We start from the raw sequence: 17,490 nt of genomic DNA, 5'->3' as shown, positions 1-17,490 counted from the left end.
TAGTGTTAACCCGCTCTTCTTCTTTTCCAGTCCCACGCCTTTGACATCTCATCCTTCAGTCCCTTTGCTGTAAGGGCAACTTGAACAAGCTTCAGCCCTTTCTCAGACTCCCAGGGCAGGACTTGAATGGATTTGACCCTGGAATTGTTCGTGATGCTGCCTTGTTCAGTTCTTGCTACTGCCATGCTGGATTCCAAAGATCCACTTTTTCCTCGGCTGGGCTCACAGGGTCAGGCCCATTGGTTAAAGTTTGTTGTGTATTTGGTGGTGGTAGGGGGTTGGTTCAAAATGAAGGAGGGACTCCACTTTGCGCTTTGGACCTGGAGGCAAAAAATAGCATTCAGTCTAAAAGCACTAAGTGCCCATTGTTTAGGCAGCTGTTAATCAACCATGTTTCTATGAAAATAAGTCCTTTTTATGAGGCAATTGTGTGGGAAAGCTAATTCTGGCCTGATGCTGGGCACTGTGAGGTTAAAAACATGGTAACTTGTCACAACACAATTCTTCTTGTTCTTTCTGCTGTGGGCTGACTCTACATTACTCGCTTTGTTTGCTCTAGAATGGAATCTACTCACCATTTACTAAAATTAAATGCATTTCTTGGGGTAGGCAAAGTCCAGTTCACTAGGTCTTGGATCTTAAAGAGAAAGAAACCCTGCTCTCTCTCTATGACTAATTGTTAAAAATTTCCTTTAGCTTGTTTAAATCCAGATTGCAGTTCTAGAGGTGGATTTTGTGTGCTGGCACTCTTTTATGTCTTAATTTAAAGACTTTTATATATCCATTGCCCATGTTTTGTTCCTAACAGAACAAATAAAGTTTTAAAGTCTTAGTAGATAGAGGGGAGCATTAGAGAGAAAGCTTAGCCTAGTAGATAGTGCACAACCTTTGAATCTGACAGGTGTAGGTTGACATCCTGACCTCAGTCCAGTTTTTAACCTCTGAGCCTTAATTTCCTCCTTTGAGAAATGGGAATAATGAAATTCTCCTAATAAGATAATATATGGAAAGTACCTGGCCTCAATAATTACAACTAATTTCCCACAAAAGTCCTTTGCATTTTTGCTGGAAGCCAATCCTGAACTCACCTGCCTCCATGGGAGTTAGTGTTTCAGGAAGGAAAGGGCACCTTTCTGTGGCTCTATAGATTGTTTCACCTTTGACTAACAAGCGTTAGGCTGCTGACGCAATATCTGTCTAAATACTGAGAGAGATGTTTTGATGTAAGGGTTTGTGTATTCTTAGTCATGGGTGGCTGAAGAGTAGGCTAGATCTTCTCAGATACAGTTTGGGCCTAATGTTTCTTTTGAATTTACTACTCTGTTTCTTCACAGAAGTTTGACTCCACTTCTGCAGTCCAGTGTTGGGGAAGCCCTTTCTTCAAATCTCTTGACATGTCTGCTCCTAAAGGATAGGCCCTTCATAGTTTTCATAGTTTCTTGCTTAATTTAGAGTTACAAGATAGTGTGCACCTTGTAGGAAGATTGCATTTGGGGGATGCATAAGTCATGCAGTTGGGAAATCTTTCTTGAGGACTTTTTATAGCATTGTGACGATTGGTATAATAAAATTATTCACAGATTTATATCCAAGTTCATATCTGTCGACATTTATAGATCATTCCCATTTTCCTTTTCCTTTCTTCTAGCAGCCTTTTCATGTTAGGGTTTGCCAGGACAGTGGTGGAGAAGAGTGGAAAGGGAGATCACTTCAGTAAAAGGAGGGCGGCTTTGCCAGTTTGTAGTTTAAAATATGTAAGTAAATAAATCACATCTTCCCAATGCTAATGTCAGTAGAATCAAGTTGTAAACTCCCATACCATCATGGGTTAAGAACTGTGCACGTTTGTCCCCACTTCAAGCAAGCTCTTAGCTGGGTTCTTTTTTGCATGTGTAGAGGGCAGAAAAAGAAACAAAGATTCTTCCTTTTAACAAAGATACTCAGATAGTTATATTGCAGTAATCATTTTGGTAAAAAATTATCTGTGTCACTCAAGTTGGCATTAGACTAATTCTGGGTATCTTTGATAGAGGTTACCAGTGTTTTGTTCTTTTAAAGCATTGGTGGTCATGTCTGATTTGATTCTAGTGTTGTAGTCAGAAATACAATCCCCACTTAGGTAGCATTGTTCTTTTGGGGAAGTATGGTTTGTTCTATGGCATAGCTTCAAAAAATGGATCTTGGAATAGGGCAAAAATTCTGATGGTGATTATACTCAGTATCACAGGGATGGTAGAGGGGGCTGTAAGTACCCACATAGATGTGATGGGCAGGTAGAACACCAGTGGATGAGTATTTCTGAGAGCATGGCACTGCAGCCTGTAGCTCCTGTGTCCTTGTCATCCAAGTTCTTGGTCTCTGCTGTCACGCAGCTCTGTAATCCATCTTAACACCAATATGCTATGCTTTTAACTCCTTTGCCACCTGCTTTTGTTCTGCTTGTTCTTCCAGTGACAAATGCATGAGCCAGTTTTCAAGAGAATAAGTTGTAAACTTACTTAATTTAATTTTCATTAAATTTCTAATTTAAATTTCATTAAAATTCCAAGGTTGTGACCTGTTTCACCTTGAGAGATCAGTTGCCCCTGAATGGAATTACCTATAACTGATTTTTTGTTAAGTTTGCTAAAGAGACAGCAGTTGTGACACAGTGGAAAGGAAATAAATGTAAAAACTCAGTCTCTGTGAGAGAACATGTAAATTTGTCTGTCCTAAGGGGAATGAATGCAGATGGGAACAGCAAGGAAAGGCAGGCAATAGGACAAAGGTTTTTCTTGATCTAGTTTGAATGCACCTAAGTGACAGAAGGTAGCATGAAACAAATCTATAAATTCTTTCAAGTGTCACACCAACTTTCAGCTCCATGTGCCAGGGGCATTAGATCACAGATTGCTCCCATGAGATTATAGAGGTTATTACTGAGGTATAGTAACATGATTCTCTTTCTCTTTCATTTTCAGGGAAGCAGAGTCTTTCAAGGAACAAGGAAATGCATACTATGCCAAGAAAGATTACAATGAAGCTTACAACTATTACACAAAAGCCATAGGTGAGAAGGACCTAGTACTTAACACTGGGAGATAATTTGCCAGATCCTGTTGTTACAGATAGCTCCTTTCTAAGAATTAGCCTTTTGCTTAGTGAGTTGATAACTGTTAATTGTGAGCTCTTTCAGGCTTACTGACATCATTGTAGGTCAAGTGGGTAGTTCTTCATTTGGCAAATGAAAGGCAATTCCAGAAATTCTAGATATTTTGGTGAAAAAAATACCCACCTAAATAAATGTATCTCAGCTATTGCCAGTTCATTTACTATCTTAGAAAATGGCCTTTGTAGATATTACCAAGGCTTAGTTACTTCCATGCTCTATTTGCCAGCATATTTTAGTCCCATGTCAGGGTTTTTCTCTCTGTTTGCAGGCTTCCCACCCCCAACTCAACTAATGCAAATGTATTTTCATGTCTTATTCCATAAGGCACAATTAAGAAGATACATATGCTGGCCCCCTCCCCCTAAAAGATAATCTGTGCACTTCAACACTAAGTTTAAGTTATTTTTAAATAAGTTTTCTGTTTAATTGGTTGCATCATAACTTTTGACCATTTGCACAGGTGGTTAAAAGTTTGGCTGTGACCTTTTAAAGAGAGTTTGTCAGCACTCCTATTATAGATGATTGCCTTGACATAGTTCTGATGCAGATGGCCCCGAGTATTTGAAGCAGTGACCCATACTAAGTTTTGTTTTATATTTTCCTGCCATTCCTATAGACATGTGTCCAAAAAATGCTAGCTATTACGGGAATCGAGCAGCCACCTTGATGATGCTTGGGAAGTTCCGGGAAGCTCTTGGAGATGCACAGCAGTCAGTGAGGTTGGATGACAGCTTCGTCCGGGTATGTGTGTGAGGCTGTTCAGCAAGACTGGACTGCTGCATTTGAGTTCCTTTAGCCCAGGCTTTTCAGTCCTGACATGACTGAAATTTCAGGCCAGATAATCCCTTGTTTGGAGGGCTGTGCTCTGCACTGTAGAGTGTTAGCAGTGTACTTGACCTTTAAGCACGCGGCATGAATCACACCCCCTCCCCAGTTGCACTGACCAGAGTCCAGTACCACCTAGCGTCCTGTGGAGTCAGAGGCACCTGCGTGGAGCCACTTGGTTTCCCACTGTGTCTGTTGTTGCTGCTGTATTTTCTCTGCTCTCCAGATTGTGCTTGTCTTTCCTCTGTGTTTCCTCTTCTAGGGGCATCTGCGAGAGGGCAAATGCCACCTGTCTCTCGGAAATGCCATGGCAGCATGTCGTAGTTTCCAGAGAGCTCTCGAACTGGATCACAAAAATGCTCAGGCACAGCAGGAGGTGGGTCTGGTCCTGTGCATATTGGAAGAGACAGTGACTTGAGAGTCAGAACTGAGATCCAGTCTCACTTCTGCCATCAACCATACCAGGGTGACTAGGCAAGTCCTGGTAGTCTCTCTCTCAGCCTCATTTCCTTATCTCTAAAAGGAGTTTTGATATTCAGATTTACAGCCTTAGAAATCTGAAAATTGGAAGGCTTCTTAGATGGCTGTGGGATGGGCAGATGCTTTAAGATACTGACTTAAGTGAGGTTAAAGAATATGAGTAACTTCAACTCCTGATAAAATTGTTTCCATCTCCATATATACCCAGTTTATCCTGGATGTGTTTTAGTGAAAATCTCAAAACTTCTGCTCAATCCCTGATAATGCCCTGCCTTTATTTTGTGTTTATCAAGGCATGGCTCTTATATTTCTGACTCTAAGTTAAAACTTAGTGTGAAGGTTGTGCTCTAGTCTTCCTGTTAAAGAGTCTTAGCTATGTTGACACTAGCTTGATTTGTGAAAAGTCTGTGGTTCTGATTTTCTTGAAATAACAAATTCATCAAGGCCTTGTTGATTTTTGTGGTTGCTAAATCTATAACTTCATTAAAACTTTCCCTTATCTGATTTTCTGGTATAGTTCAAGAATGCTAATGCAGTTATAGAATATGAGAAAATAGCAGAAACGGATTTTGAGAAGCGGGATTTTCGGAAGGTAAAGTACAACTATGAAGATTACACTTTCTTACAAAATTCCTGTGTTGGGCCGGGGATAATTAAGAAGAGTGGTATGGAACAGAAGGTCTAGAAGGGCAAAGTACTACTTCAGTTTGGCTTTGACTTTTTCTTTTCTTTCCCTCTTCAAAGACTAATTATTTTTTAGAGAAGTTCTAGGAAGACTGCAAAATTGAAATGATGGTATAAAGATTTCTTATGTCATCTGTCCCCATACATGCGTAGCCTTCCCCATTAGCAATATTCCTGTCCCAGAGGTACCTTTGTTACAACCAAGTTTCTGGCAGTGATGAATAGAGCTGCTATAAACATCCTTGTGGAGGTTTTCATGTGGACATAAATTTTCAACTCTTTTGGGTAAATACCAAAAAATGTGATGGCTGGATTGTATGGTAAAAAGTATGTTAAATTTTGCCAGAAACTTAGTGGCTATTCCAATTTGCATTCTCACCAGCAATGAATTAGAGTTCCTGTCACTCTGTATCATCACCAGCAGTTTTTGGCTAATGTACTTAAGTATATTTGGCTTTATGATAAAAAGTAATAGAGGTTTGTTATTTGAGTTTGTTCCTATTTTTTATGTAAGGTAGTAGCCTAAAAGTATGCTGGTCTAGAGAAGAAAAGTCAATTGGAATTAAATATAAGGTTTGGATAATAATAATAATCCATTAATATTTGAATAATGAGAGCTAGCTTTAACTCCTGCTTTATATGATCTGGATGAAGGTATAAATCAAAAATAGAGGTCCCTTTTAGATTTTGAATAGCATATGTAACTTGTCATCACTACTGTTTCTCAATAAGCATACTTCTGTCCTTTGTAGAGTTGTGTGATACTACCTGAAAATTTACATGCTAAAGTGGTTGACTTACCTGAAACATGCGAAGGCATAAAAGTTCTAGACTATCTCTCTAGACATTGTTTGTAGTGGTTATGCCTCATGTATAATTCCTGATTTCCTTCTTAGATGGTACTTGGAAATAACTTTCATTAGAGTTTCTAAAGGGGAGATGACTGGCGCCTAAAACCTTAAAACCACTAATCAGGATGTTTTCAGGATCGTGTAAAAGAAGTTTATGAGTATCATGTAAGGAATAGTTGTCACTTCATGTGTGAGAATTTGCTTGGTGCTTCCTGTGGCAGGTATTTGGTAAGTGTTTGATGAAAGGGTGCAGTTAAGAATCATTCTTAAGTCAAGTCTCTTATTTGGTAATAAATATATCTGATTAGCTTGTGCAGAGTCCCAGCATTAACTTACTCTTCTCTCCATTGGTTTTAATACACACAGTGTCCCTGTAATGTGATTCATAAGTGCGTGTGTGTTTGAAAGTGATTCTGCCTCTGTCACTGATTCATTTTCTGAGGTTTATATAGGCAAAAGCTTTGTCTCAAAAGGCAGTCTTTTGGGTTTCTTTCTCTTACCCACTGTGGGGCCAGAATCCCCAGTTTGTGACAGAATCCTCTGTTTGTGACATCCCAGCCCACCCCCTAGCTCCCACTGTAGCTCATGGTGATGTCACAAATGAAGAATTATGATCCTGGCAGGGGAAACAGATGAACTTGGAAGAAACAAAGATCTTCTTTGCCTGCAGCTGTCCCTAGTCATGGGGAGATGAGGGGTGGGAAGTGAAGCACTGAGCCTCAACTGACACTCCCCACAATGAGCAGAACCATCTCCATACAGAACATCGTGAAGGCAGTATGGTGTAGCTGATTTTGACAACTCCCCCTCAACCACCCCCGTCCCCCATGCACCCAGTTCTTTTAATGTTTAAGGGGGGAAAAAATTAGCACCATGACTCCAATCTACATAATACCTAAGTTTTCATACTGTCCTTAGAACTTTCAGGACAGTAACCAGTAACCTGTGAAGGAGAGGCTTCCCCACCACTGCTGTGAATGCTGCAGCAGGCCTGCCCTTAATCTGTTTCCTTATTTTTCTAATTTAAATTTTTGAACAAGTGCTATTCATGGTTCAGAAGCTAGAAGTAGAAACAAGCACTCAGTGATAAGCGTACCCCCATACTTGTTTTTTCTGTCTAGTTCTCAGCCCCTAAAGTAACCTCCATTCTTGTTTCTTATATTTCCTTCCAGTTTTGCTCTACATATATAAGGAAATATAAATACAGAGTCTTAATTTTTTTCTGTTTTTGCATGGAAGATAATATGCTATACACAGTTCTATACCTTGCTTTCTTTCTCTTAGTAGACTTTGGAAGTCTCCATATTAGTATAGGAGAGCTGCTTCATTCTCTTTTAGAGCCACATAGTATTCCCTTACATGCATTGTCTACATTACATAACCAGTCTCCTGTTGATAGAATTTGAGTTTTTTCTGCTTCTGAATTTTCAGATTTCATCTCTTCCTCATCCCCATGCCCATATTCTTAGAGGGAATGGGTTTCCCTTAAGTCCAGATTTCTCCTTTGCATCAGTTATTCTTAGAGGAGAATGTACTTCAGCAAGAATCTCCCAGAAATAGCAGCTAAATGAAAAGTGAAAGAGAACAAACTTCTGAAAAGAGAAAATGGGAGTATATGGAGAGTCTAAAGCAGCTGAAAGATTGACGTAATCCCAGCTGTGTGTGTGCATGTCTGCACGTGCACATGTAACTTGCCTTTTGGTTTGTATAGCAACATGGTGGGTACAGTAATCTGATAAGAGTCTGTTATTTAGAACCATTTGAAATGAACCACTTTATCAGTCCTAAACTAGAAATGGAAGAGTGGCCACCGGGGTACTCTGAGAAGTGAGTCATGGCATAGGAAGATGGGAACTGTGAGCAATTTCAATAATACTGGGAGCAATGGTTCTGTTTGAGGTCATTTTTGGTATTTCTTGTCTTAATAGGTAATGATGAATTATAAGAAAGTAGCAAGTAACAGTACTTCTACACTAAAAGAATGTGAATTTTCATCAGAGTCACTGTGGATATGATTCATGGTGATTAAAGTGATAGTCTGGAGTCGTAGTGTCTGATCAATTCCTCTTTCTATTACTTACTAGCTTTGGTGACCTTGAACAAGTTAATCTATTTTTTAATTTTCACATCAATAAAATAAGGGTAATGTCATTCCATACTTCATAAAATTGTGAGCATTAACTGAGTTTATATATAAAGTATTCAGTATTTTTTTATCATCTGCATCAACTACTCTCTTCAGTGGTTTAATCAAATGAATTGGATATGTTCTTAAACTCTGATATTACTTTCTTTAAACTCTGTTGCGTGTGACCAATTAAAGTGAAGACATTTCTTGAGTCTAGGATGAAGAGCCTCATTTGCTTCTTCCCATAGGTTGTTTTCTGCATGGACCGTGCCCTAGAATTTGCCCCCGCCTGCCATCGCTTTAAAATCCTCAAAGCAGAATGTTTAGCAATGCTGGGTCGTTATCCAGAAGCTCAGTCTGTGGCCAGGTATGAAGTCAAACCAATTCTGCACTGATGTGCCAGAAACCACTGCACAATGCTGTCTGGCAGCTGTATACAGCAGGAGCTGTCATGTGTCCTGTATGTAGGCCAGCTAGGGCTGGGTGGACCTTCCTGGGACTTAGAGCAAAGGTTAGACCTGATTTGAAAATCCACAGGGTATACAGGGATACAGTAGGAAAGTGAGTTGTATGTGAAAGAACATTTGTGTGGTTTGTTTTTGTTATTTAAATGTCCTTTTCTTTCTACTCCAGGGGTTTGCAAACTCTATAATTGGTCGGATAGTAAATATTTTAGGTTTTGCAGACTTATATTCCCATGCCTCAACTATTTAGCTCTGCCATTATAGTACAAAAGCAGCCATAGGTAATACATATGTGAGTGATGTGGCTGCATTTCAGAAAAATTTGGTTTACAAAAAACAGTGGCAGGCAGGATTTGGCCTGTGAACTGCAGTTTGCCAACCCCTGTTCTAATGATTGTGAGACACAAGAGGTGTATTAAAGATAAATGCAGTTGGTTTATTTTGGGAAGAGTCCTTGGGAATCTGTCTACCTTTGGATACTTCCCATACTAGACACATGGTCAAGGAAAAACTGTTGATAGTCACAAATGATAGTAATGATGGGGAGCTACAAACCACAGCTGAATGTGCCCCTTTCTGGCTGTTGCAGTGACATTTTACGAATGGATTCTACCAATGCGGATGCTCTTTATGTACGAGGTCTTTGCCTTTATTATGAAGATTGTATTGAGAAAGCGGTTCAATTTTTTGTACAGGCCCTCAGGATGGCTCCTGACCATGAGAAGGCCTGCCTTGCTTGCAGAGTAAGTTCTAGGCACCAGATCCAAGTAGGAAAGGAAGCTTCGTTTTTGAGCCTCTAAGAGAGTGGAAGGTTTTAGAATCAAAGGAATGTGATAGCTCCTCCTGCCTTCCCCAGGGTGCTCTGTCCTTTTGTTAGAATTATTTCAGGACAACTTTTATTTGCCTAAAAGTAAACATGATCATATAGAGTAAGATCCTTTTGATATCTAAGTGTGTGTTTTTCTTTTTTCTTCCCTCAGTGAAGAAAAGATAGTAATGCTTGTCCTGGGGAGTGGAGATGAACCCTGGGTAACAGAGGTTTCATTGGTATTCTTTTGTAAATCTTGGTTTCCATGTCCTTTATAGGAAGCATCAGTGAGCAACAAATAGCCCAGTGGCGGAGTTGGGGGCTGTGTGATAGAAACTGCTGGGATCTAGGAAATTAAAAGTAGATTCTCTCCTCTCTGTGCAGTGGTCTGAGGCTTTCTGGATATGAACTGACCTCCCCTTGCTTTTCTCTGTAGAATGCCAAAGCTCTTAAAGCAAAGAAAGAAGATGGGAATAAAGCATTTAAAGAAGGAAATTACAAGCTAGCATATGAACTGTACACAGAAGCTCTGGGGATAGACCCTAACAATATAAAAACAAATGCTAAACTCTACTGTAATCGGGGTACGGTTAATTCCAAGGTAAGAACTTGGTCTGGGTCTTGGTCTTGGGGCTTATGGAGATACTGTTAAGGGACGTCATAGAGGTCTTGGGAAATCTGCCCAGTGAGGGTAAGCCAGATGACAGGAGAGGCTGTTTTCGTTGATATCTCAGCTTGTGAGGAACTTCCTTCTGAGAGGCAAGCTTTTAATCTTTTTGTGGAATTTATGGGCACCTGAGGGACAATTTGGGAGGATATTCCTGAAGATCCCCTTCCTCCGCTATGAAAATGGCTAGAGGCTTTGGGATAATTTTTTAAGCAAGTGTTGTTGCTTCTTTTTGCCTAAGCAAGTGATTATTTCTTTTTTAGAAGTGATTTGGAGGAAATTAAGTGTAAGACCAGCTTGATTTTTCTCTCTGGCATAACTTCTGTTGAAATGCATGACTCGGTTGAAAATGGCCTGAGTGCCCACTGTGGTCCTACACACCATAAGAAACGAGAGTAGGCACCATAGAGTTCTGGTAGTTTAAAAATCACAATAATTCTGATCCCTGATTCTTGCTTCTGTAAGAATGGAGGTCAGGAGCTACCTTTACTATATCCAGGTCTTAGTTAGGCACTAAGCTAGAATGATAGAGGCATTTTATCCTTGTAGATAAGTGTGCTTGGCTTCTGTCACTTAGGAAAGAAACCAATTTTGAGTTTGGTGTCCTTAGCCCTCTGAGATACTGGTGTTCCCAGTGACCAAGCACAAGTGTGATAGTTAGGGAGCCAGCATGACTGATCCTCTTAGAATTTTGAAGTCATGCTCACAGCTTCTGGGCCCCCTTCATCACCAAAGATGTGAAGTATGACTGCTCTCTCTCTCCTGAAGCTTAGGAAACTAGATGATGCAATAGAAGACTGCACAAATGCAGTGAAGCTCGATGACTCTTATATAAAAGCCTACTTGAGAAGAGCCCAGTGGTGAGTGCCTCTGGTGGGTGGGGGGAAGAGGGAGTTGCTGCTGGCCTGCCAGGGGAATTGCATTATGGATGATGAAGCAGACCCAGGGATGTTGTGAGGTCATTTGGTCCTTCCCCCTGCCTCTAGGTGGGATTGTTCCAGCCCTAGACTATCTTTATAGACCTCCAGCGGAGGAGATTGCACAAGCTCCCTCAGTCTCCCATGCCTGTGTCTTACGCCCCTCACGGTCAGTAAGTTTCCTCTGATGCCTGACCCAAATTCCTTTTGTTAAAGTTTAAATCCATTTCCTTTGGAGATTGTATTTTATGTTACACACTTTTGCTCTAACTCGGCACAGTGCCTGCACACAGTAGGTGCTCAATAAATATTTTGTGGAATGAATGTATGGTGCTTGAAGGAGATGTAGTATCTCTTGGAGACAGTTGAGAATTGTGCTTACCTTGCTTGTTCCGAATTAAGGAAGACAGCCTTCCAGTTGGAAAGGACTAAGTCTGGTTCAGCCTCCCAGCAGTATAAGAAAGCCCCTTTTGCAGTACCCCTACCTGACAAGGTGATTTATGAGCCAGGATATGGCTGCCTAGATCTGGTACCCAGATTTGCCCTCAGAGTCAGGGTGTTCCCCAGCATACTTGTTCATCTTACTCCTGGATCCACCGGACTCTTTTCTCCAGATAGGAACATTCACAAGGGCTAGGTGAGACCACTCCCCCAAATCCATCTTTTCTTATTTCAGATTATTTCCCAGACAGAGACCATCATGTTTTTGAAGTTCCTGAGCTTCCTATTTGTATACCAATCCTCCAACACCTACTCCCTCCCTTGTCATGAAATGTCTTACTCAGAGGACCTGTGATGTGTTGATGCATGACAAGCCCATAGTTCTTCAAGCTCCCCATCTCATCAGTGGTGTGGAGTGTGGCCTGCCTCCCATTTAGGTTCCCCAAAATTCTTCCTCAGGTTTTAAAAATAGGAAAATTGCTACTGTATGTTGTGCTTTTTTTTTAAGTGAATTTCTAAGTAGATGATGAAGTCTGTCAAACAAAAACATAAAAAGAATTATAGATACTGTGAGACCAACTGTTAGTCATCTCATCTTTGCAAACCACTGGCAGACAAACCTGGAAGCTTTGGAAGACAGAAAAGTACCCCTGACCCAGCTAAAGATTTAACAAATACGGAATGCTATGTACATGCTGAACACAATAGCAAAAAAGGAGAATCATCTCAGTGTTTTAGAGGGGAGATGGTGGCTAGATAAGTGACACTGTAAACTCAGTGGAATATTCTACAGTATTGGGAGAATGGGGATTGGGGAGAAAACAAAATTCTTGATTTGTTAGGAGGATAACGGGATGGAGGATTATGCTTCCTAAGTGTACAATAAACAAAAATCAAGAATTGCTTTGATCAGACTGTGAACTCCTTTGTGGTGGAAACAGTTGTCCTTTGGCTCTGTCTCTCAGATCCCGCCACAGGGGACAGCATGCACTTTTTTAGCAGTTAACTGAGAACGTGGCAACAGTCCTCTCAAGGAGCTGGGATTGACAAGAAGTACTGGCGATGAGTTCAGGTCAAAGTCTTACCAGAGGCCTGACAGCTGCCCGAGTCTGCCTCAGCTTACCCCTAAAGTTAGGGAGATGCCAGGTCTTTGCTGCATCTCCCACCATGGACTGGAGTTTCCCATTTTCCCTAAAGCTGTAATTATTTTTCTAATTTCTCTAACTTAAAAAAAAATTTTTAATGTAAGGATGTCCTTGAATTTTAAAATGTGAAGTAAAAATGCAAATCACTGTAATATAGGCTTATATAATACATTACATAATGGCCTGAGAAGTTCATCGGGTTGCTTGTTAGACCCTTCTATACCTAGGGCTACCAGCAAGTTTTTTCTACTTCAGTTTATGTTCTGCTTTCCCCGTAAGTGGGGTCTCCAAATTCCTCGTAGCATTTTTGCTGTGTCTGCAGGGCATAGGTTTTTGTCACTTTTTTAAAGTAGTAAATTAGGATGTTGCCAGAAAATCAGAGATGCCTAGGATGTTGGGTTTCTCTTTTACCAGTGACATCAGTAGCACTCCTGTTGCCCTGGCTTCTAAGCCTGGCTGGGCTCTGTGATGTTAGCGAAGATGGGCTTATGTGGTAGCAGCAAACTGAATCTGTTGTACAGTGACTAGCTGTACCACATGGTCATGTCCCGCTCCCCCGCCAATGGTGTCTGCCCCTGGAACTCCTACCATATCCTACTTAATTGGTAGGCCAGCCTTGGCACAAATGGTATTATCAGGATATGGGAAGTGCCACTGTGCTTCTGTGGAAGAGAAACTAAAAAGGTCTGGCAATCAGCTTGTAAAGCTAGATTCCTCCCATCTTGGGCCAAGGCCCCTCCTGTTTTCTGTGTTAGGAAATAGAAGCAAGCCTGTGTTGAGTCTCCTTTTCTATTTCACTTACCCACATTTCTCAGATTGATTAATCTTCATGGAAGCATTGGCCAGCAGCCACCACCTTGAATTTGAACCTCTAGTGACTCACTAATCTCACTTCTAGTTTGGATTGGAGCTGGCCCTGCATGTTTATGGCACAATAGGTTTCAGAGCTCTTCCGTATTTATTGTTCTTACTTGATAATTTTTCGCTTGTGTTTCAATCCCAAGTAATCAAGTAGGTGCCTTCACATTGCCTCTCCTAAGGTCCAGATGCCTCTTGGTGATCTGTGACATGAGGAAGAACTCTTCCCTTTGTTGCTTTCTGTTCAGAGCAGAGTATCACTTTGGTTGGCTGCAAGTGGCACGAGACTTAGCTCTCTTTTTCTTAAGGAACTGGTAGTTAATTTTTTCTCAATGCTCACTTAAGGGCTCCTGTTTCATGAAGTGTCTCAACCAAAACTGTATGTCTCTTGCTTGAGCCATGTCTCTCCCCTAGAATGACACTGAAGGCCTTTGCCATTTATGTTGCTGTCTTGCCCTGTATTTCCTTTTCAGTTACATGGATACAGAACAGTATGAAGAAGCAGTGCGGGACTATGAGAAAGTGTATCAGACGGAGAAAACAAAAGGTAAAGGAGTTTGAGAATGTGTTTCTCAGGGAAGTGTGTGGTCTTACTTGCAGGCCCTGAAACTGGACACAGGAGGAGTTCGATTCAGGGGTCAGGAATGTACCTGGTGCTCACTTGATCACCAGCCAGGAAGAAGTGAACAGTAGGCCCAAGTGTGGGACAAGGCCCCAAACCCTCCCAGTCACTTTCACTTCCCCTTCTGTGTGATGAGGCTGATGTGAGGAACCTAAGTATGTGTAGAAACACATAAAACACAAAAAAGCTATGGTTTATTAAGCACCTACCAGGTGCCAATGATGGTATTGGGTACTCTGCATACGGAAGAAAACACCATAAAAGCCCCTGGTATGGTCAGTAAGGCTTCTGACTGCAAGGCGTCTGGGTTGGGACTTGGTAAAGGAAGCCAGAATCAGATTTGTCCATTGACGCTAGGTGTCTTCCCCTAGAACACAAACAGCTCCTCAAAAATGCACAGCTGGAACTGAAGAAGAGTAAGAGGAAAGATTACTACAAGATTCTGGGAGTGGACAAGAATGCCTCCGAGGATGAGATCAAGAAAGCTTATCGGAAACGGGCCTTAATGCACCATCCAGGTAGAGTTGGAGGCAGGGGTGGGGTGGGGGGCAGACAACTCAGTGGGAAGAACAAGCCAGACTGGCCCACTGCCAAATTCAGTCCAGAATGAAAGCCTCCAGAGGCTCTTTAGCTGGGATTAAGATGTTACTAAGCTCCATACTCTCCAAATTTTGGAAAGTATGTCTTTCTCTTAAACTTGGTTTTCTTGAGATTGATGCTTCCTGTATTTCTCCCTTTAGATCGGCACAGTGGAGCCAGTGCTGAAGTTCAGAAGGAAGAGGAGAAAAAGTTCAAGGAAGTTGGAGAAGCTTTTACCATTCTTTCTGATCCCAAAAAAAAGACTCGCTATGACAGTGGACAAGACCTAGATGAGGAGGGCATGAATATGGGTGGTGAGTTGGTTGAGGCAGCCTGGGATAAATCTGACAGTCGTGGAATGTTAGAATTTTTTCTAAAGATACTCCAGAGGAACGGTTCGCATAATGTGCCCGTGAAGCACTGTGCTTTGTAGCGTGTACCTTTGATGAATACCTGTAATGGGTGAGGCACTAGGCTGGGTGCTGGAAATATAAAGATGAACCAGACAGGCTCTCTGACCTCCAGGAACCCACAGTGTAGGGGTTTGCAAACTGGCTCACAGGCCAGATCTGACCCCTGTTCTAGCAGACGTGGAATCCAATGAGTACAGTCAAGTGTGGCCAGTGCCCAGGGTGCAGATCGGGCACCAAGGAGGTAAGCATTAGCAGGGGAAGCGCTGAAGGGCAGGAAGTGCAGTGCCTTTGAGGAGCTGCAGGGGCCTTCGTCTAGGTGGAGAAGAGGTGAGGCAGCGGAGTCCAAGAGATGAAGCTACCAAGTAGTTAGGTCAGGCCTCAGGAGGCCCGAGGGCTTGGAGTAAGGACTGGGGGCTTTATCCTATTGACTGGAAGTTCTTTTCACCCACTGCAAAGCATATGCTGAATGTGTCACACATTCCTGTCAGCCCTCAACCCTCACAGATAGCCACTACCCCGAAAAACTTAGAATGAAGCACAGCTATCAGTGTCATTGCTCACCATGAGCTATTCTAGAGAAAAGAGGCCTCTGAACTGAGGCACAGTTCTCAAACTGTCTCTAATGCCAACCCATTCTCTTCCACTAAGAAAATCTGTTGGAATTTAAAATAAGATCGATGATGTTTTATAGATAATCCTGACTTCTCCAGTTTAGGGTATGCGTGTGTTTTAAAAATCTAGGTTTAGCAAAAATAAATAACTGCCTAGTGGTTGAAAAGGGCTATAAGCAACCAAAAGCTACTGAAGGGTTTTAAGTGGGGGAGCTATGGACCAGATTTAGGCTCTAGAAATGTATTTGTGATGGCAATGAATAGAGATGGTTGGGAAGGGACAGAGGGGGATACAGATGGAGGGAAGCCATGATAGGTAGGAGATGATTGGAGGGCACAGTTGAGAGGTGCACACCCAGCAGGAGTTGGTTGCAGGATGTGTTGGGAGAGGGAAAGGAGCAAGTTGAGAGTGGCTTTGGCAGAGCTCACTTGATGGGGCCATTCACTGAGCTAAGGGACTTGGGAAGGTGAGCAGACAGAGAGGCGAAGAATTCATTTTGGACCAGGATGTGCCTGTGAGATCAACTGGTGGAGATAAATCCTGTGCAGCTTGGGAAGTCGGGCAAGGCTGGGAACATCAGCCCTGCTGTGGCCTGGTGGAAAGAGAAATGTTGGAGTCAAGACAGGTGTTGGAATGTTCGGTTCTGCTGCTTTGGCCACTCATCTTGGACAAGTTACCTGAACTCCCTACTTAGGTTTTGTTGAGTATAAGTTGGGGATGATATAATGTATGCAGAGTACCCAATACCATCATTGGCACCTGGTAGGTGCTTAATAAACCATAGCTTTTTCCCTGCCATACAGTCTAGATAGAGCATGAAATCAAACAAATAACAAAAGACTGTAGGTCTTACATTTGGTCTGGTAGCATTTAAGAAATTTTAGCCTTTTCAGTAGCAGCCTCAGCATTTTAGGGAGACAGTGAGGCAAGTTTTGTGTAAATAACTGCAGATGGCATTCCCAGTGGTTGACAAGGCCCAGCAAAGTGGGTTGCCTTTGGGACCTCACTTGGGAAAGGGAAACATAGCCTAGAAGTGGGATCCAGTAATAAGTTCTGCATAGGGTGGGGCAGAATTGCCCACCTCTGGTCTGAGGTTTGGGGAAAGGAGGGAAGTGAACTGTCTGGAAAAGCTGTGGAGACCCATCCTCAGTGTCTTAAGTTCCTCTTCAGGTGTGTCCCATTTTCTCACCTTTTTGTCCCTTCCCTGTTTCTCACTTTGCTCCAGATTTTGATGCAAACAATATCTTTAAGGCGTTCTTTGGTGGTCCTGGGGGCTTTAGTTTTGAAGGTGAGTATGCCTGATATTCTTGAAAGTTCTCAGATCACAAGACAACACAGCAACTTTCCAGTTAGGCAGCAGGCAGCTGATTGTCAGAGGCCCCTGAGCAGAGGCAGTAGAATTCTCACCAGCAGGGCATCTCTTCACTTGGGCTGCCATGGATGAAGATTCCCAGGCACACTTGTCTTGGGACCATTAATGACACACCTCTATAGGATCAAGGAGGCATGTCTAACTAAGCTGCCTAGTACCAGGGCCTCTCTGGAAGAGGAAAGGTGTTACAATCTACACATGCACACGGTCATACACTCCCTCGTACACCCCAGGGCCCAGGCTGTTTGATATCCAGAGAGGTTTTTCTGTTTGAGTGTGAAGCAGCCCTTGAAGACTTTTCCATAATCAGAGCAAAGTGATCCTCCCTAGAAAATTCCGAGAGTCAACTAACAAGCGTTTCATTTTCATTACAGCATCCGGACCCGGGAATTTCTTTTTCCAGTTTGGCTAGTGAAAAGACACCCTCCAGAACCCCCAGAATGCAGACTTGCTCAGTTTAACCTTGAATGTGG

The 17,490-nt window shown here is 42.1% G+C and overlaps 1 protein-coding gene across 3 annotated transcripts in view; it reads left to right on the top strand.

Moving 5' to 3' along the window:
- DNAJC7 (DnaJ heat shock protein family (Hsp40) member C7) overlaps positions 1–17,490 on the top strand; it is a 25,228-nt gene extending 7,738 nt beyond the window's left edge. For 2 of the 3 annotated variants that reach the window (XM_017646801.3, XM_017646802.3), the window contains exons 2-14: positions 2,961–3,049; positions 3,768–3,892; positions 4,239–4,352; positions 4,974–5,048; positions 8,368–8,486; positions 9,173–9,326; positions 9,828–9,992; positions 10,827–10,918; positions 13,893–13,966; positions 14,413–14,559; positions 14,782–14,934; positions 16,871–16,933; positions 17,392–17,490. In XM_017646801.3, the coding sequence (XP_017502290.1) occupies positions 2,961–3,049; positions 3,768–3,892; positions 4,239–4,352; positions 4,974–5,048; positions 8,368–8,486; positions 9,173–9,326; positions 9,828–9,992; positions 10,827–10,918; positions 13,893–13,966; positions 14,413–14,559; positions 14,782–14,934; positions 16,871–16,933; positions 17,392–17,429 (1,408 nt within the window). In that variant the 3' untranslated portion in view covers positions 17,430–17,490. Of the gene's footprint in view, positions 1–53; positions 230–2,960; positions 3,050–3,767; positions 3,893–4,238; positions 4,353–4,973; positions 5,049–8,367; positions 8,487–9,172; positions 9,327–9,827; positions 9,993–10,826; positions 10,919–13,892; positions 13,967–14,412; positions 14,560–14,781; positions 14,935–16,870; positions 16,934–17,391 lie in introns of those variants that run through there. The other variant, XM_017646803.3, reaches the window with a different exon arrangement.

Source organism: Manis javanica, chromosome 4 (assembly GCF_040802235.1).
Source record: "Manis javanica isolate MJ-LG chromosome 4, MJ_LKY, whole genome shotgun sequence".
NCBI classification, from domain to species: Eukaryota; Metazoa; Chordata; class Mammalia; order Pholidota; family Manidae; genus Manis; species Manis javanica.
The sequence above is the reverse complement of the archived record's forward strand: the minus strand, read 5'-3'. Positions and strand labels throughout refer to the sequence as shown.